General features: G+C 41.5%; 1 protein-coding gene across 1 annotated transcript in view; it reads left to right on the forward strand.

Moving 5' to 3' along the window:
- DNAH5 (dynein axonemal heavy chain 5) overlaps positions 1-16,101 on the forward strand; it is a 306,494-nt gene extending 290,393 nt beyond the window's left edge. The window contains exons 82-83 of the mRNA XM_027767025.1: positions 155-386; positions 14,666-16,101. Coding sequence (XP_027622826.1) covers positions 155-386; positions 14,666-14,817 — 384 coding nt within the window. The 3' untranslated portion in view covers positions 14,818-16,101. The remainder of the gene's footprint in view (positions 1-154; positions 387-14,665) is intronic.
- The last annotated feature ends 4,844 nt before the right edge of the window (positions 16,102-20,945 follow it).

The raw sequence follows: 20,945 nt of genomic DNA on the forward strand, positions 1-20,945 counted from the left end.
ATGGGTATTTTTAATGAAAGAATCATTGTAATTCTTTAAATACTATTCTATTTCCTTTGAATTTGGATAATTTAGAGCTAAAGCATCATTGTTTTTCTGTATCTATTAAGAAAAACCTCTAATTGCCTCTTTTATCCTTTGCTGTTCTGAATAGGAAATAACTCGGGCCAACAAAGGCTGGGCTCTGGACAATATGGTGCTTTGCAATGAAGTCACCAAATGGATGAAGGATGACATTTCTGCCCCTCCCACAGAGGGTGTCTATGTCTATGGCTTATATCTGGAGGGTGCTGGCTGGGACAAGAGGAATATGAGACTCACTGAGTCAAAACCAAAAGTGCTCTTTGAGATGATGCCTGTTATAAGAATTTATGCAGAAAACAATAGTAAGTTGAGTGTTGGCATTATTGGGTTGGATGATATTATTATTGTTATTATTATTTTTTGGAAAGGTTTTTGCTATCGGGTGTGTGCGCTTGCCAGAGAGACAGAGAGAAACAGAGAGACAGAAAGTGAGAAATCACCTCCCGGGGGCATGGCCATGCCACAATCCCTTCTCCTCCATTCTCCTCTCGGGATTTTGGGCATGCACGCATACGCGCCCAGCGTGAGTTTAAGCCACCGGGTCTGGGTCTCGAACCGTGGTAAATACATGGGAATTCAGTGATATAGCCATTATGCCAACTGCTGATCCCTGTTAATATTATTTTAACAGTCATCGTGTATCATTTTAGCATACCAAATGAATTTTCCCATCATAGATACATTGTATGTTGGTACAGTCAAAGACATTACCACATATGTTATAATCAAAAGATTTCTTTCCATTTTGTGTCTTTCGAAGGTTTTGCTGCATTGTTCTTCTCCGTGATTCTCACCCTCTCACCCTCCTCCATTGCCCACCCTCCCTCACTGTCTCTGTATCACCATTGCTCTTCCAGTCTTACAGGTTCTGCCATAGAGTGCGGACAATGACATTATAAACATAAGTTTTCATTATTTTGATTATCATGTAATAGGGAGTTTACTATTGTATCAACTAACTATACATTCCACTGTCTCCGTATCACCATTGCTCTCCATGTGTTTGTACCTTCCAGTCTTACAGGTTCTGCCATAGAGTGCGGACAATGACATTATAAACATAAGTTTTCATTATTTTGATTATCATGTAATAGGGAGTTTACTATTGTATCAACTAACTATACATTCCTATCCATGCTAATGAGTACTTATGGAACTCTAGACATTTTCTTGAGTGCTACTGGGAAGACGGTTGTTCTAGCTCTTGCCTGACTAATGAAGTGGGTAAAATATGTGGATAATGAAACACTATCTCATGAAATAACAAAGAAATATTGGCATAGTTTGTAAGTTGTGGGGAAGGAAAGTGAGATAATGGTAGTTGGGTGTTGGGTATTGGGAGCATTTGGTCCTGACCTGGGCTTTGAAGGATGGACATGATGAGGTCGTCTGAGTGGCGGTGAGAAGATTTTCTAGAAGGATTCTCCAGAGCTCACCTAGAGGCTGTGGCTCAACCACCTTGGAGGTTTGAGCCTGTACCTCATGGTGAAATGCTGAATTCTCATTTCAGCCTATGAATATAATGACACGTCTATGAAACACACAAATTATTATGCTTTGACAAACATACCAAAGCTCTATTTGACAAGTCTAAAAATACCTGAAGTACTTTCCATTGTTGGCTTGATGTTTTCTGGAGACTTTTGTCGTTTCATTTCACTCAGCTAACATCTCTTCAGTAGTAACTACCTTTTAACATACAAGGACTTGTTTATCTTACAGAGTGAGCTATGATAGTGGATCTCAAGAAACTACTAATTTTACAATAGAAGCACAAAAGCATCTAGCAAATATGGAGATAAAATAGTCTCCCTTTACAAGACAGCTGGAAGTATTCCTACCCTTTAGATAAGTAACAGATTTGGAAGCATGAATTAGGAAAAAGTTTATGAACCCCATGTATTAATTTTTACTTTATTTTATTATTTTTTATTTTTTTTGGTCACAAATAGGATTTTTTATTTGTCACTATTAGAAGACTGAACTTTAAACAGATTCTTGAACTGGTGGTTCATATCCATCAGCTCATTCAACTTTGGTGCCTGTCTCATGTCCAGTAGCTTTTCCAGAGCTGCTACCTTCACCATGAAGCTCCATGAGTTTTCCCAATTCAAACTTGGGATTCTTCAGCATTTTTACTTTCTGTCAAAGACATCATAGAGTGGGTAGATGGACTGGCAAGTCCTTTCTATGTTTTTTCCAATGCTATCTGGAATCAGTTTATTGCCCACTTCTTTCAGGTCATTTGTCTGCATCTCCTGGGTCATGATTTCCACCATTTTCCAGATTTGGCAGGCCTGCTGATGCTGGGCATAAGATGTCTTTCGTATCTGAATGTTGTGTTTTTTAGTAAACTCAACATGGAAGAAACAAAAGAAATAACTATCAGTAGTCTTGAGATTGACATGAGCTTCATTCATGGTCTGCCATATTTTTGACCATGGAACACATTTTTTGTCCTGGTTAAGATTCATGACATGGAAGTTAGTCAGGCAGTTTTTGCTCTGAACATCCTCAGTAGTTAGCTTGAATTTCCTAAATGCAACTTCATCATTCCACAGATCTACAAGGCTCACTTCAAACATATGGCCCTTATGGCCATCAAATGCACTTTTGGTTCCTTGAGTCCTTGTGACTAGTGTTTTCCCAATATTTCTTATGTTGAACATAGCAGGTGCTTCCACATATACATTTTTAAAGAAAACATTCATTGGCTGCCTGATGTAGACTAGCTGCTGCTTTAGGTATTAGGGATACAAAGTAATTATGAAGAAGATCCTGCCCGTAGTGACTCATAGTCTAGTGAAGGAAACTCATATGTAAATAAATAATTAAAATAGAATGTGATGAATGTTGTAACAGAGATATACTCAGAATAATAAGGGAGCCTAGAAGGAGAATAGAACTCTGACTGGAGGGCTAGGGGGAATTGCCTTTTAAAAAAAAAAATTGTTTGTTATTATTATTATTTTAAATTCATATAGGGCACGTGCACTCATGACAGAGAAAGAGAGAGAGAGAGAAAGAGAACAAGCTGCCAGGTCTGGGACTAAGACCATAGTCAGCCATGTGGGAGTTGAGTGCCTCAACCACCATGCCATCTGCTGGCCCCAGGGGTGGGGAGAGGGAAGTGCTTTTGACATGTACTTAGGAGGACAAGAATGAGTGTGACAGGCATTAGAGAAAGACTTTTCTTGACAGAGGGAAGTAGCATTGACTCACTTGGTCATTTGGTGACTATTTATCTGGCCCTGGCCATCTCCCAAGCACTAGCCTAGTGCTGAGAACTCACTTGTGAAAACAGAGGCCTAATTCCTGTCCCCAGGAGCTCTGTCTCAAAGGGACTATAGGCATTAAAGATACAAATGTAGCCAGACCTGTTACTTGCAGATTCCATTTCTGTGAATTTCCCTAAGGACCAAAATTTCCTTGTAACCCTAAACGCAATACTTGTGGCACTTTCAAGGCCATCCTTACACATACACACAGAGTAGCTAAAAATGTGAATTACCTGACACACATGATCCCAGCTGAGGCAGAACAAGGTGATGCTCTGCCGCCTTCCTTCATCTCTTATCCTGCAAACAAGCATCCTTTCTATGGTCTACTGGTGTCATGTGTTTAAAATTTTTATACTTTTCTTTAAAGTGGTCCTAAAGTATAGTGTTCTAGTGATGTCGACAGCTTCTGAGCACGAGAAGGCTGTGTTGTGCTTTTTGGAGAAAACGTGTGTTTGATAGACTTCCTTCAGGCATGAACTGTAGTGCTATTGGCCTTGAGTTCAATGTTGATGAATCAATGATGCATATTAAAAAGATGTCCTTAAGCATAAACACACATAATCAAGGTTATATATTCACTGGTTGATGAAAATGTGTAACCAGAGGCTTGCAAAAAACTAAACCTGTAGGTGAAATGACTCGGCAATGACTCAGCCCTTGTTAATTCAGTGTTAACAGAGACTTTATAGAACATAACAACGTGAATAATGAGAATAGACTGTCAGTGAACATACTGATGTCAGGTCATTCTTATTTCTCTAAGGAAAACATATACATGGTGTGCTGCAGTGTGAGATAGTTTGGGAGTTTAGTGAGAACACTGGATAAAAAAAAGTGTGTGTGCAATTCAGAGACAACCAAGGAGGGCAAGAGGGAAGAGGGATGGCATTTCAGAGTGTGAGTGAGTACCTGATGTAGTCAGGGCATGCAGAGCAATGGCTTCAAGGGCATGGGAGACCGGCAAAGGCTGAGGATGGCGAGGGAGAGAGGACCCAGGTATGAAGTTGTGGTTGACTTTTTGAAGATGTTGAAATTGCTGAGTAAATGTTGTGACCAGATTTTCCCTGTAGAAGTTGCTATGGTTCAAATCATGATTTATCCCACTAAATTTTGGAATTTAGTCCCTAGCATAAAGGCACTGAGAGATGGTGAGACCTTTGAGAGGGGAAGCCTAGTGAATGGTGATGGATCATGACCCTTAAGAACGGTTTGGTAATGGCTCTTGAGGCCCACTGAGTTCTAGCTCTTGTGAGAACAAATTAGTTCTCATGGGAGTGGGTTGCCCAAGAAGGGAGATGGTGCCCCAGGTCTCTCTCTACGCACATGCCCGCCATTCTCTCCTCCTGTCAGTCATGTTGTAGTATAGCCATCCTGTTGCCAGCTTCACACTATTACATTTTTCAGTCACACAATTCATGAGTCAGATTTCTATTTTTTTATAATTCACCAGTGTCAGGTATTTCAGTCAGCAGCACAGTAGTGGGTGGAAATAGAAGGTGAATTTCGAAGAAGTGTGGATGGAGAATAAAGGAGGGTCTGAGAGGGTGGGGACCCCAGGGGGAGGCAGTTGGAATAATCTAACAAGTGATAAAGAGCTGAGGTAGCAAAGAAAAAGTGAACAGTATAGCAGCGAGGTGAATTTGAGCGTAGCTAGGGCACAGAGAAAATCTGGGCATCCTTCGAATGAGAGGAAGGCGAGAGGGAATTGAGGATGGCTGTCAGGTGTTTGGATTTCTTTTTTTGGAGAGGTTTTTGCTATAGGGTGCATGTGCTCGCCAGAAAGATAGAGAGAGAGAGAGAGACAGAAAGCAAGAAATCACCCCCCAGAGGGGATGGCCAAGCTGCAATCCATTCTCCTTCATTCTCCTCTCGGGATCCTGGGTAAGCACGCACAGACGCTCGGCGTGAGTTTAAGCCACCAGGTCCAGGACTCGAAATGGGGTCGCTACATGGGAGTCCAGCGACATAGCCATTACGCTAACTGCTGGTCCCAAGGGTGTTTGGATTTCTCATCCACATTAGTGCATATGAATTATGAATTGGCTGTAAGAGACTCTCACACATACATTTAAAAAAAGGCTCTTAAAAGCAGAGGAATGAGAGCCAGCAGGTGGCATGGCTATTAAGATGCTGGACTCCCACAGGACTGACTGCAGTTCGAGTCCCGGACCTGGAAGCTTTGAAAATCATGCTGGGCACATGTACATACGTGCCCAAAATCCCAGGAGGAGGGTGGAGGGTGGGGACTTGTGGTGTGGCCATCCCCCCTGGGGGGGTGGTAGCTCACTATCCCTCTCATTGTCCCTGTCTGTCTTTCTCTGCTGAGCATATGCACCCTCTGGCAAGAAACTTAAAAAGAAAAAAGTGCAAAGGAACAATGTCAGAGTGGGATCACTTGTGGACCATTTTCCTACCGTTTCTTTCTTTCTTTCTTTTTTTTTTTTTTTTTGAAGAGGTTTTTTGCTATAGGGTGCATGTGCTCGCCAGACAGAGACAGAGACAGAGAGATAGAAAGCGAGAAATCACACCCCAGTGGGGGTGACCATGCTGCAATCCCTTCTCCTCCATTCTCCTCTCGGGATCTTGGGCACGCACGCACACGCGCCCAGCATGAGTTTTAAGCCACTAGGTCCAGGATGTGAACCATGGTCGACTATATGAGTGTCCAGTGACATAGCCATTATGCTAACTGCTGGTTCCCCTACTGCTTCTTTATCCAGTCACTTGTGTTCCTGATTGGACCAGCACTGATCTCCACACAAGTCTAAGCTATTGCCAGAGCTGAGCCAGAGCCTGATACCTGCTATGCCCTAACTGCTCTATATTCAAATTTATGTCATCATTCTGGAAGAACATAACCTGTACGTTGTAGGTTTCTGATCAGACAGGGATGAGATAGATATAAGAAATTATTTATGATTTACTGTGAATTCCTGAACCGATTCAATACCTGCACAGTCCAATTATCCTGCAGAGGCAGTCAAGGGAAGGAGGAGACGTGCTCACATGTCCTTGAACAGCCTTGTCATCCAGGAAGGCCCATCTCCCTAAGATCCACCTGTAGGTTTATACCTACTCACCTGGGGGACTTTGAGTTAGTCTTAGAATCATAAATGCAGATTAATTCCTCTACAACTATTGTAGATACCACCGGAGAAGGAGGAGCTTGCCCTCCAAAAAGATGCTGAATCGGCACTTAGTTTTGGACAGATACCATCTGGAGAGCTCTTAGGTAGCCACCAATAACAACAGCCACAAAATTAATTTAAGGAAAAAGCATTGTGTGTTTTTAAAAAATGTTATGCTATGATCTAGTCATTCCCCTAGACATCAATAGGGATTATCATATTTTTTTCCTTATAATGACCCTCAAAGGCCATTATTCTTATGTAAGAAGGTGCTAAGTCTCAGGAAAGTTCAGGACTTGCTCACAGTTAAACACTAGTCAACAGTAGAACTGGCACTTGAGCCTAAGTTTACCTGCCTCTGAATCCAGGCTCTTTCTATTATGCTGGCTCCTTCCAAGGGTTTCATTCAGGGATATTGAAGGCAGGCTCAGTCTAGAACATTTGGGCATCAGCAATGTTGACATGGATAAAGACACTTCCAGGTGAAGAGGGCTGTGGAGGTAGAAGGTAGAGATGAGATCAAGGTTGGGGGAGAGAACTGGCATTTGTTGAGAGGGTTTTATAGGTAGATCTCCAACCACATCTCATTTAATCTGTGCAACAATTTGCTAGGGAGACTTCATCTTTGTTTTGAGCATGACAAGCTCAGAGAGGTTATGGAATTTGTTCAAAGGGCCAGGAATCACCATAGGAGAGAAGCAGTGTTTACAAAGAAGGAAGAGGAGGCTGTGAAGAGGAGGGCTGAGCATCAGACCAGGAAGTGGAGCCAGAGCCTGTGGAGAGGAGGCTGAGCCTCAGACCAGGAAGCACAGGCTGTCAGCATGCTGCCTAGCATGAGTGTGGCTGCCCCTTTCTCTGCTGAATCTGAAAGGATAAGAGTGTCCGCCTAGCATTAGGCAGGCATGTTGCCAGGGGCTTTGTATCTGTTGGTTCTGAGGGTGGATGAAGTCCTGGGAAAGTCATTATTTGACACCAATAAAAATCCAATGTTCTTTTAGCTAAAAATATTTGAGAAATTTTGCTTTATCATATCATCACATTTAGTGACTATGTTGTACAAATGTTTCCTGTATACAACAAAAGGAAAATCCTTCTCACATTGAGTTAGGTGTTACTTTTTTTTTGCTTGTGACTAAGTTATAAAAGTCCATGGCAATTTGACATTGAGCATCTCAGCATGGTAGTAATAAAGTAATAATTTTATACTACAAGCATTTTTTTTATTATTTAAGGGCAGATTTTTATAGCAACCTGTACTCACCCTGCTGGGCATTAGTCAGTGGTGAAGCTCATTAGCAGCAGGCGAGGGAGAAAATAAAATAAGGAAAGGAAAATGTGGCTAATTTCAAAGTATTGAAAAGAAAACAAAACCTTCATTCAGTATTCTTTTTTGATTTCAATGAAAGTTGGTGAAAATTTGTTTTGTCAAAGTTTTGTTGTTGGGCGCGTGTGCGTGTGTGCCCATGATCCCGAGAGGAGAATGGAGGAGAAGGGATTGCGGCGTGACCATCCCCTCTGGGGGGGTGATTTCTCGCTTTCTGTCTCTATGTCTCTCTCTGTCTGTCTGGCGAGCACACGTGCCCTATAGCGAAAAAAACAAAAAAAAAGTTTTGCTTTTGAAGAGGGGTTTGTTTAGTGATGGAAAACTAACATTCTTTTTATTATTTTCATGCTATCCTTTTAATTTGGATACTTAAATAGGACTTCGATTGAAATAGAGAGGTATAGCATTATAGTTACCAAAGAACACTCCCAGTGTAGCATTTTAAAATTAGAATTTTTATAGTTCATAATTTTTACATTAATATGAAGGACAATATCTATTTACATGATTCATCATTGACTTTTTGATATAGGAGTGGGTTACTTATTTTCTTTTTCAAAAAAATTTCTTTTGAAAAATTATTTTAATTTAGCTTATATATTCAATCACTATACATCACTACAGCTTGTAAAGTGAATTTAACCAACACGAAATCACTTCACACTTGGCCAGTTGAAGACACCGTACATGTTATCATCAACAGATAATCCTCCATTTCTGTGTACCATAAATGTCTTGCCTCTCTATTTTTCTCCTTGATTCCTTAAAATGAAGATAACTATATATTTACTTAAATATAATCCAAAATGTTTATTTTTAATGTATGTTTCTTGCTAGGACTTCAAAGAAATTTCACCAAGTAGTATTAAAGAATAAGAGGGAAAAGCCACACACAAACTCTAGAGCCCCTTCTCAAATGGAGCTGAAAAATAAGCCCTCTTGAGAGAATAGGTCTCAGCACAGATTTATCATATGGACAGAGTGATGGTTGTAAATGAACCTTAGTCTTGTGGCTGTCGTGGTGGACAGACAGTAATGACAGCACTGGGAGGGAGAGAGTGGGGAAGCTTCTGTGTACCTCTGATCACTAAGTAGGGTACGAAATGGGTCTCAGGTTATTTTTCTCCCTGGCCAGAAATAACCCCATGAGTTTCAGGGATTATTTCTTGCTAGGGAAAAAGTGTGTCTAAGGGTACACTATGATCCATATGGTCTGGGACTGTGCTCATGTGGGACTGGTTGGGAATGTAGCCATACACCGTGACCTCATGGTGGAGACCACCTGATCCCTAGCCACATGGCATTTAATCCAGTTTCAGGAACTCTGTCAGTGTCAGGGAGAACCTGAGTCGGGGGAATACTTTTAGTGAAAAGGTAAGCATGTAAGGAAGGAGCGAGGGAGAGAGGGAGAGATAGCAAATAACATATTTTAAGCATCTGCTATATGCTAGGCATTACACTCTACTGGGCATTCACATATATTAACTAATTTAATCTTTTTAACAACTCTGTAAAAGGTATCATCTCCATTTGCAAATGGGTAAATTAAGGTACAGGGACTTCAGGTAATTTGCCCATGACTCCTGGCTACCAAGTGGCAATGCTGGTATCAGAATGACATTTGTCTAGGGCTGGCAGGTGGCATGGCAGTTAAGGTGCTGGACTCCTACATGGCCAACCACGGTTTGAATCTCAGATGACCTGGTGGCTTGCTCTCTCACTTTCCCTTTCTCCCTCCTTCTCTCATCAAATTACAAAATAATAACAAATATAATAAATATTTTCTTAAAAAAAGAATGACATTTGTCTGTTGTAGAATGCCTGCAAACCTCTGGGAATTCCTGTGGTCAGGAATTTAAAGTCTTTGCATTTAGGGCATCCTCTTGGAAACCTGAAAAGAAATGCAAAATGAAGCCAGTTCTTTGCCTTTAAAAAAAGTAATTTGCCTGAGGGTGCATGCATTTATTCCCTGGAGAGAGAAAGAGGAAAGAAAAGTGAGAAAGCACCCCCCCCCCCATGGGGGATGGCCATGGCACAACTCTCTTCTCTTCCATCTCTCCTTTTGGGATTTTAGGCACACATGCACATGTGTTAGGCATGTCCTTTCAAACTAGGGGTCAGGGTGCGAGAAATGTGTGTGCATGTGTGTGTGTCTGTAGTGGGGGGATCCTGACTCGAACTACTCAGGAAAGCATGTCGAATTCAGCCACCTTAACCACCATGCTACTGGTGGAGTCTTTCCTTGCATGTTGCAGTAGTGAGTTTATTTTTCTCAGGTACTGGGAGAGTTAACTGTCAATAGTGGGCAGGCGCCATGGAGCCTCGGTCCAGGTGGACTGTGCTCTCACTCAATGGCCTTTTTCCCTTTCTGAGCTGGGGCTGAAGTAACTTCTCCCCCGTTCTTCAGTAAATGACTGTGAGACGGGGGTGGGCTATTTGTGTGTTCTCTTATTGTTTGGCACTTAGTTCTTCATCCTGTGACTTTGGAGGAGTCTCAGATATGCCAAAAACATGTTATATCACTCAGTATCTAGTTATCTCTGCTTCATTTGTACATCTTCCTGCCAAGATATTCATTTGGATTGCAGAGATGTGGTGTAGAGGCCCTGGGTTCATTGTGACCAGGCTGAAGTCTTAGCTCATCACTACAGCTTTATAACCTTGGATAAGTAGTTTGCCTCTGCACAGTCCAGCTTTCCGGTCTATAAAATGACTTAATTACAGTACTCATCGCCTGGGGCTGGTTGAGAGAATTAGACTGACCATGTTGAGCACATAATAAGTAATTTTGCTATTACGATTATTCCTATGTTTAACTAGTGTGCTTTTTTTGTTTTTCTTCTTTTTTTGGAGAGGTTTTTGCTATAGGGTGCATGCGCTCGCCAGACAGACAGAGACAGAGACAGAAAGTGAGAAATCACCCCCCAGGGGGGATGGCCATGCGCAATCCCTTCTCCTCCATTCTCCTCTTGGGATCTTAGGCACGCACACACATGTGTTCGGTGTGAGTTTAAGCCACCGGGTCTGGGACTTGAACCGCAGTCGACTACGTAGGAGTCCAGTGACATAGCCATTACGCTAACTGCTGATCCCCCAACTAGTGTGCTTTTTAAAGGATGGAAAGAAAAGTCATGGACCAGATGGTGACCATTATAAAATGTGATGCCCTGTGAGGCTGACTCATGTGATAAGGTTGTAGGTTCAAGTCCAGACACCTCCCTGAGTGTGCTGGGCACGACCCAGGGCTAGTGAAGGCTGTGAATGACAGAGAAGTCTGAGTCTCTCTCACTATGGAAGAAATAAAATAAACAGTACACAAAGAGTAAGATATTTAAGAGAGAACTGCCTAATAATTTACATTTTATTAGAAAAAGGGAGGCTAAATAAAGGAATGGTTTGAGCGTCATATACTCTCTATATAATTTGGTTATTTTGGCTATTGGAAGGAATATATGTGTGTGTGTGTGTGTGTGTGCATGTGTATGCCATAGAATAATATTTAGATGAAAAATCTAGGATAGATATGGAAATTCTATAGTGAGAAAGTAGAATATTCCCAAGATATTTTATTAGTACCTTTAGGATCCTAAAATGTGCAGCTCACCAATTTACGCAATCTCTTCTCTCTGTTCCACTTTCTGGAACCCTAAGGCTTCAAACATATTTAGCTGATTTGTTCTACTTACCTAGCATGCTCATTTTTGTCTTCAAAGTTATTTGTTTAAGCAGGGAAATGGTTTCAGATCATCTGTTTGTGTTTTGTTTATAGTCTGTCAGGATTTTCATAATTTTCAGTGGCTTCGAACTCTACCAGAGAAGGTTGCTACATGCTGTGACTTGGCATGGGTGCCTTCACTTCTGAAGCAATTAAAAATAATTCAAATTGGGTAATATCTCAGAGAATTTTTTTTTACCAGCTTATTGAAAAGAATGTTATATTTTTTCCAATTCCATTTTTCTCTCGTGATTAAAATCCAAGTATTTGACTACTTCCCAAGGTACAATTAGTAAATTATCATTGGGTTCAGATGTAAGACTCCAATAGCTTGCTTCAAGGTTTATAAAATGATCATTAATCAAGTTTTCAACAAGAACAATTAGCTATATTTTTGTTACTTGTTTGCAGATCCTAGGATTAAAGGGTCTAAATATATCAGTTAGTATAGTTAGTATTAACTGCATTCCATGCTTTGTTATTGTTCAATTACTTCATGAGGATTTTTCATATATATTTGCCTAATTAGTATTTCTAGTAAGATCTAGATAGTAATTGAAAACGACACACAGGATTAAAAATTAGATGTTCTATTGTTGTGGTTTGTTTCTCTTGATTCATTTCATGGGATTGGGCAGACAAGCAGTTTTAAAATACCGTCAAATATCTGACTTTGCTGCTTAGAGCAGGATTTCTTGACTGTGGTACTGCTGATGTTTTTGATCTGACTGGGTGTTAAGGACCCTCCCGTGCCTTTTCTGATTTGGGCAGTGCTTGATTTCTTCTCTGCAGATCTTGGCAGCAGATGTACACTGGTGATAACCAAAAAGCCCCCAGATATTGCAAATGTCTCCTGTGGTTAGAATTGCCTCTGGCTAAGAATAATTGCTTGAGAATACTTTAAATTTCATTATTATTATTATTTTTAATTTGCCAGAGGGCACATGTGCTCAGTAGAGAAGTGGTAGCCTAGTGAGAAAGACCGCCCCCCCATAAAAGATGGTCATGCTGAAATCCCTTCTTCATTTCTCCTTTTGGGATCTTGGGCAAGCACACATATGTGCCCAGTGTGTTTCTCAGTGCACGTCTGGAACTTGAACCATACAGTTGGCCATGTGGGATCCAGCTGCCTTAACCACTATGCCACTGGCTGACCCTATATGGAAATTTTTATATAATAGTATCATATCGAAATGTTTAATCTCCTCCAATAAAACGAATTAAGTTTATGGTGTATATATAGAAAAATAACTCAGCAAGCTAAGGAATCTATTGGGTTAAATTATGAAACTTTTTTATTTTAGGGAGAGATTTTTGCTATAAGGTGCATGCACTCACCAAAGAGACAGAGAGACAGAAAGGGAGAAATCACCCCCCAGGGTGGATGACCATGCCACTGTTCCTTCTCCTCCATTCTCCTTTCAGGATTTTGGTCACACATGTGCACGTGCCTGGCGTGAGTTTAAGCTGCCAGGTCTGGGACTCATATCGGGGTTGACAACGTGAGAGTCCAGTGACATAGCCATTACACATCTGCTGGTCCCAAATGATGAGACTCATTTCTGATAGTACCTTGCTTTTGTAATTTTTTAATAAAAAGCTAAATTATTGAATTAGTAGTTTTGAGGAATAAATTTGCTAACTCTGATACAGTAACACTGCATTTAGGAAGTTACTATTTCTACATGTCAATGCCTGGCTTTGTAACCCTAACTCACCAGAGCAGTTATCCTCTTAGCTAAATCTGATTATATCTCAGTAGCTCTGTGAGTCATTTATTAATACTATACTGTGTTGGCCTGCCAGAGGAATACAAGGATAGATGCAGACACAACTTTTGCCCTTGAAACATTTATAGTCGGGGAGAAACTATAAAATAACCTATTCCTTGCTGAGATGGATGTTATGAGGTATACAATTAAACTACAGTGGGCAGAGGGAGGTTCACGGGAACCAATGAAGCCTAAATTCCCAGCTGTTCACACTCCGAGGCTCCTTCCCAAGCCTCATTTTGTATGAGCTTTTTCTTCCTAAACAGAGGTCCTATAAATTGTGTAAATTTAAGGCTCTGAGTCGCATGAGTTTCCAGGGCTGGAGAGAAACAAACAGATGGATGCAATGGGGAATCACTAAAAGATGAACACACACAGGCTATCCACACTGCAGGTGTGGTTTTGGGTGCTACATCTGTTCTTCTACCCAAAACAGAGAGATTTGAGTCTTAGGGAGCTGAACTATGCCGTTCTTCTCTGTTTCCTAGCCATTTTTATTTCTCCACATAACACGAAGAACCTATAGCATCCAGTTGGGTGAGGAACACCGTCTATCCTGTGATTTAAAATGTGATGTGGACTCTGGCACACAGAGCTGAAGACGAGATTTTGAAGTAATTATAGTGGGTCAGTCCATGACCTGGTGGTTAAGGTAGCTGATTCCACATGACTGACCACATAGTTTGAGTCCCATTCCTGGTAGCTTGAGAAACATGTTGGGCACGTGTGCGTGTGTGTCCCAAATCCCACAGGCAGGGAGAGATGGAGGAGAAGGGATTACAATCTGACCATTTTCTACCGCGGGGGGGGGGGGCTTTCTCTTCTCCTCTTTCTGTCTCTCTGGAGAACTCAAGTGTCCTCTCGGGGGGAAAAAAAAGAGAGTGAGAGAAATAATAATAATAATAAAATAATGCTGCCCCTGGATGTCTGATTAAACGTGACAAGTGTCTTCTGCCAAAGGTCAGCTACGAGGGAGGAAGAGTGTGTGCACAAGACTTGGTGGGAAGAAGTGTAGGAGAAAGAGTGGAGGGAAGGGTGGAATTGACAGGTGGGAGGGAGATGGAGGAAGATGTGGGCAGGGTGACTGTCAAAGGCAAGGGGGATGGGGCTGGTGCAGAAAACCTAAGGTGCCATCTGGGTGTCTCTCCATGCCCTCTGGGAACCCATGGGAGCACCTGTTTCACATCTCAGACTTGTCTGACTTCAGAGAGAATTTCCCTTACTCTGCCAAACCCATTTGTCTTTGGAATGACTTTCAGAATGCACAAACTTGGCTCTACTCTCTTTGGGATGCTTCAATGAGAAATTCATCAAGTTCCTTCATTTACTTATTTGTTCTTTTTTTGTTTGTTTGTTTGTAGCTGCAAGAGACCCTCGGCTTTACTCCTGTCCCATCTACAAGAAGCCGGTTCGAACAGACTTGAATTTCATTGCTGCTGTGGACCTCAGGACAACACAGTCCCCTGAACACTGGGTGCTCCGTGGGGTCGCTCTCCTCTGTGATGTCAAGTAAAGTGGGGAGCAAACCCCACCCCATCCTCTGGGAAGTGCAGGATCCAAATGATGGTGTGTTTCCCCATGAGGCTCCTGCAATGAATGAGCTGAGGGTGTTGTAGCACTCCTTGGTGTGATGTTTAATTGCATTTGACCTGTTTCATCACTGCTGACCGGCTCTCCGTGTTTGTTGAAAAAGCTATATAGTGATTAAAAGGAAAATTTACAATTTCTTAATGAAGCGTGGCCTTCAAATCTACAGTAATGCATTTTCTTCTTCAATGGTAAAGGCTGATTAGGTTAAGCAGACAGTATTTCCCTTGAAGGGATTTTCTTCTGTTGACGCGGTTCCAGTAACAGCCGAGTTCTCTGAAGTAACACGGCAAATTTGTGCTGATTCTGCTTCTTGCCTTCTGCATTTAGGTCAGCTTAAGAGTTTTTTCCCAAGGTTTTAAGCAGCCAATTAAAAAGACCTCTTAAGAAAAAGAAGGAAATAGAATGGGTTAAGAATATGAATAGGTAATTTATGCAAACCCGTAGAATAAATATATAGAATAATATTCAGTCCAACTTCTAAGAAATAATGAGATACTAACTGATATCTTTTATAACAAAAAATTCAGGCAAAAGTGAATCAGTGTGGTGTCTATGAGACTAACACCCTCAGAAATTGCTAGAGCAATGTATATTGCTGGACTTAACCTTTTTTTGTGAAATAGCAGACCTATAGAGAAAGAGTCATACAATTTTTCATATGCTTTGATATTCATTTCTTTACACCAATGAAACAATGTAAAATCATATGTAATACAGAGAAGAACAAAAATAGGAGATGCCCTAGTGCTCAGTAGGAACGTTATGCTTAAGGAAGTTAGGGGTATTAGGCAGCCGGGAAAAACAATACTAACAATCTTATAATGTAGAAATAGTAAATACTGTACAATATTGGTGATTTCATAATGTAGAAATGGTAAGCACCACGATACTAGAGATCTCATGATATGGAAAGAGGAAGCACATACAACACCGAAGATCTGATAATGGGGAAATGGTAAATGCATGTGGTACTGAAGGCTTCGTGATATGGGAAGGGTAAACACACACTGTTAGGTGAAAGATACCATTTCAAAAATATTGAATATGTTGTGTTTATAACTAAAATACATTTACATAGGAACAAGGATTAGTTAATAGCATGAAAATAATAAAACCAGGCTTCATAGCATGATAACGATTACAGTTAGAATTGGCTTTTAAAAATACAGTGATTGGGAACCAGCAGTTAGCATAATGGCTATGTCGCTGGACTCCCACATAGTTGACTGCGGTTCGAGTCCCGGACCCGGTGGCTTAAAACTCATGCCGGGCACGTGTGCGTGCGTGCCCAAGATCCCGAGAGGAGAATGAAGAAGAAAGGATTGCGGAGTGACCATCCCCCCTGGGGGGTGATTTCTCGCTTTCTGTCTCTATATCTCTCTCTCTCTGTCTGGCGAGCTGCATGCGCCCTATAGCGAAAACCTCTCCAAAAAAAAAAAAAAATGCAATGATTAAAAGAAAAAAATAGGAACACAGTAAGACTTAAATGGTGTGTGGGGACTTCATATGGACTTTTATTAATTAGAAAGAGTATTTTCTAAGGAACTTCTCAGTTTTATTTTAGGTTCTGGTTATAAAGAATAAACTTTCAGATATTACATATTGACTAGAAAACTTGGCCAAGCTTGTGGTTTACAAACATCATTGAAATAACTGCATGTCTTTTTGTAAAAGCATTTTATGGGGAGGGTAGCTACCAGGAGACAGGTATGGGCCCTCCTCCCAGCATTCATCCGATGTGGCCAGTATCATTGTTTATGCTAATGTGATCAAAGTTAGGCCTCAGCAGTTCCTGCCACTCCTCCCATTTGGATGATACTATTTTCCCTGGAGAAGCTTCTTTGGATTCATCTGTCAGTTGATATATATGCTGTGTGAGAAGTAATCATTCTGTTTCGAAGAATGACTAACAAACGTGCGAAATGATATGAATTAATAAAATGTTATTTGTAGATGCCTAAGTTGCAATGATTGTTTGTTAGAAAGTGGGTTAATTGTCATTAAATATTCAGGAATAATCTTTCAAAACTGGATTTTTAATCAAATAGTTTGAAAATGTATCGCTTACATAATTTTGAGAGCCCACCTGATGCTCTGCATGTGTTAGTCTTGGAGACCCAAAGTAGAAATAAGTAGAGAATTTTAGCAACAACTTTTAACACGCATGTCCCTGAAGCACTGACAAGCTGAAGAGGCCCCATCCTACTCGGCCCCCACCCCAACTCCTCCTGCAGAGGTCCCTGAGCACGCTGCAGAAGCAGATAGGCCAGGGAGATCAAGGGACAGAATCTGTCTGATGATGGAGAACCACCCTGATTGCCTTGGTTGTGTAGAAACAACAGTGAGGAGCCAGGCACCACTGCAGTTCCATCGGTCTCCATATGGGTTTATTAAAAAACTACATATTTCACACTCCTTCTGTGTCCAGCACTCTGCCGCCCTGGTGGAGCAATAGGGACTAGAAATTTTCACAGGCCTGAGCTCATAAATTTCACCTAAGGCAAATAGACTTGGATAGTAGGTGAGTGGGGAGGAGTGTGGAATTAACAGGTAGGAGGGAGATGGAGGAATTTGTGGGCAGGGTGATAGGGAGGGAGGTAGATATGACAACAACTTACAAGTGTATTCCATGGCCTGTGGAATAGAGGAAGATATTTAGATTGCGGTTGAAGTGCTGTGAAGGGCAATGCTGGGTGCCATGAGGGAGAATAACAGGGAAACTGCTGCATCTCAGTGTCATGGACAGCTACAGCATCCCCACATACTTGTGTATTTTAAATTATTATCTTAACTGGCAAATCAGAACCGGGTTCCTTTTGTGGAGTACAATAAGACGTTTTCATAGGTGTTTATGACGTGGGGATGATTACATCAAGCTGATTCATCTACCAGTCACTTACTTGGTATTTATTTTAATAAGGACACAGAAGGGAACAGCAGGGCGGTGCTCCCTGGAGCAGCCTGCAGATCCTGCCTGATATTCCTTGGTTCTCTGAGTGTCCTGTGCAGCCCACAGCTGCTAGTGACCCTCTTTCTGCAAATAGGGAAACTCTCGCCTCAGGTCAGACTGTCCTTTTATACTAGGGGCTACATCATCATCCCATAGAAACTCAGCTCAGCCTTCTCTGGGCTTTCCTGTAAGAGAATATTGGCAAACATCAGACCAAGTCAGAATGGGTGAGGTTTTGTCCCCATCAGGGCACCCAGCAGAACATGGTCCAGCTGTTCCTGAGCATCGTCTGTCCCCTGGGTGCTCTTTGCCCGCAGAGAACTAGTTTGATTGGGCCGTAAGGAAAGACTGCATGCAGAATTGACATCTGAATTTAGATTAAAGGAGAAAGGAAGAACATGTCAGAACCACAGGGGTTGGGAACTGGCCTGTGGCTCCCTGAAAGGGACAGTGAGCAGGATCTGCAGGAAGAATGGCAAGAGCACCAGCTGGAGTGGAAGGCTGAGGGGTGCTGCCTTCTAAATGAGAGTTCACACCTTTCCGGGATGGCTGCTGATGGGAAGCATGAGTTTCTGAGTCACTGGAGTGAAGAATCCTTGTCTTTGTGGAATGGTGTGTGCATTGAGCAAATCTCACTGTAAAGAATGATTATTAAGAGAAATAATGAGGGGCCAGCAGGTGGCAAATTCCTTACTAGGTAGTTACTATACTGGACTCCCACATGGTCGACTGCGGTTTGCGTCCAGGGCTAGCAGCTTGACACTCATGCCAGGCATGTGGGCAAGCATGCTCAACATCCCAGGAGGAGGATGGAGGAGAAGGAAGTGTGCCATGGCTATCCCCCTGGGATTATCCCCTGGGGGATAATTTCTCTTTTTTTTTTCTCACTATCTTTCTCTCTCACTCACTCTCTAGTGAGTACACCTGTCCTATGGCAAGAACCATAAAATAGAAAAGAAAAATATAAAGAGACAACCACAAATTTCATGGTTAGGTAGCTTGGAGGGTCAGATGGTGGCCCAGTGGTAATGTGAGGCTCTGTGATACTGGACCCATGAAAGTCCTGGGCTAACATCCTGAGGGCTCCCTGCACACGCTGGGTGCACAGACGACGCCCGTGACCCAGGCTGGCTGAGGCCTGGGTGGATAGTGTTGTGAAGACCCTGTTGGGAGTGAATGCCCTTTCCCCAGAAGAAATGAATAAATAAATGAACTGGAGAAAAAGTGGGCCAACTGATGGCATTGTGGTTAAACTTTGTAGTTTCAGTTGCAGGTCCAGCAGCTTGAGAATCACACTGGACACCTATGTATGTGCCTGAAATCCCAGGAGGAAAATGGAGGAGAGGGATTGCTGTGTGGTCATTCCCCCTGGGGCGAGCGGGAGGGGGATTTCTCACTTTCTCTCTCTCTTTTTGTTTCTCTCAGGTAAGTGCACGTGACCTAGAGCAAAAACTGAAAGAAAAAAAGGAGTTTGTAGAATTTTACAGTTTAGATGAATTACAGAACATCAATGTTATCAATTACAAATTTTTGTTTAAAAATGAAACATTATATTAAATTATACTTGTGGATGCATAGTGATACTATTGTTTCTGAAATTTTTGCTGTGCAATGCTCTTTAGTAATAATAAAAGTAATGAAATCTAGGTATGAACAAATTTTTTTTCCTTAAAAACAATTCTCCCTCTCAAAAAAAAAAAACCCTGCAATATATTTCGTTTTTCTTAAATTGGCCCTGAAGAAGTGCTTAATTACCCTAACTTTTTTTTTTTTTCTGGCTTTTGTCATAGGGCATGTGCACTCGCAGTGGAGGCGGGGGGAGTGATAAATAATCTCCCTGGGGGTATGACTACACCACAATCCCTTCTTCATTCTTCTCCTGGAATTTTGGGCACTCATGCACATGTGCCCAGCATGATATTCGAGCTGCCAGTTCAGGATTAATCAGTCAGCTAGGTGACAATTCAGCACCTTAACCACCACCCCATCAGCTGGCCTCAATTGCTTTAACTTTAAAAATAATATTCCTGGCAAGGATTAAGAGCAATGTTTAAAATTATATTGTGTAACTAATTCCTGTTGATTAGTAGCCTCTGTCAGCATACCAAAATAATGCCTCCTAAGTGTAGACAAATGGTACAATTATATCCACAATACAGTCCTCCAGATTGGGTGAATGCTATGGAAAACTGATAAATTAGTAAGTTTTGAAAACAAAAGAAAACCTAGTAGAATTCTTGGGGCTTACGCATTGTGGTCAGTTGGCGGGCATCCGCTGTGTCCAACATGTGCATGTCAAGTGTCCATATGTATCTTCATTGAAAGACGAGGAGAGAATTCAAGGTCAGCTTTAGAATCAGATATGAACTTTGGCTAAGAATTCACAAAGTCTTAGCTATCTTAAACATATTCTGTATTACACTTGGACAGAATGAGCCTTATCAACGCAAGAGTAGAATGTGTTGCTTGTCTAATCGACACTCTGAGAAGGTTTTCTGATTCCGATCTTCAACCTGCAAGATAATAGAACTGAACAGCCAGGTAGATGGTAATTATAGACAGAACCCTACTCTTTCTTTTTTATCGGCATGAAAAGAAATGAAAATATACAGACTAGATGGGGGAGGAAGAAACCGGAGGGTGGAAGGAAACATCCCAAGTGGGATACTGTGGTGGCTAAGAAATTGATTCAGGGTTCTTTTTCTCAGATCCTATTAGAACTTGCTTATTAGCAATAACCTGGTGGATCAAGGAATGAGTTGATCTCAAAACTCCTTAAATGAGCCTTTAAAAAATGGCTTCTTTATCCCCTGGATTTAAAATTTTTCATTAGGAAATGGCAATCGTATTGTGACCTTATATCATCACATCAGGGACTTAAAGGATTTAATCTGAGAATTTATAAAAGTCCTATCAGATCCTCTCTCTTAGGAATGCTCATAAAACCACTGTGTGGAGATGGCTAATGAGTATCCTTTCTTTGCTTTCTCTGATTTAGGACTCCATTTAGTTTTCCAAGGCTCTGGATTTATAGGCTGGCTTAATTGTTTCCAAGTTTGGGTTTATGTTGGGTGGGTGCAGAGCCAAGACTGGGAGCCTTG

Source organism: Tupaia chinensis, unplaced genomic scaffold (genome assembly GCF_000334495.1).
Source record: "Tupaia chinensis unplaced genomic scaffold, TupChi_1.0 Scaffold143836_2, whole genome shotgun sequence".
In the NCBI taxonomy this organism is placed as follows: domain Eukaryota; kingdom Metazoa; phylum Chordata; class Mammalia; order Scandentia; family Tupaiidae; genus Tupaia; species Tupaia belangeri.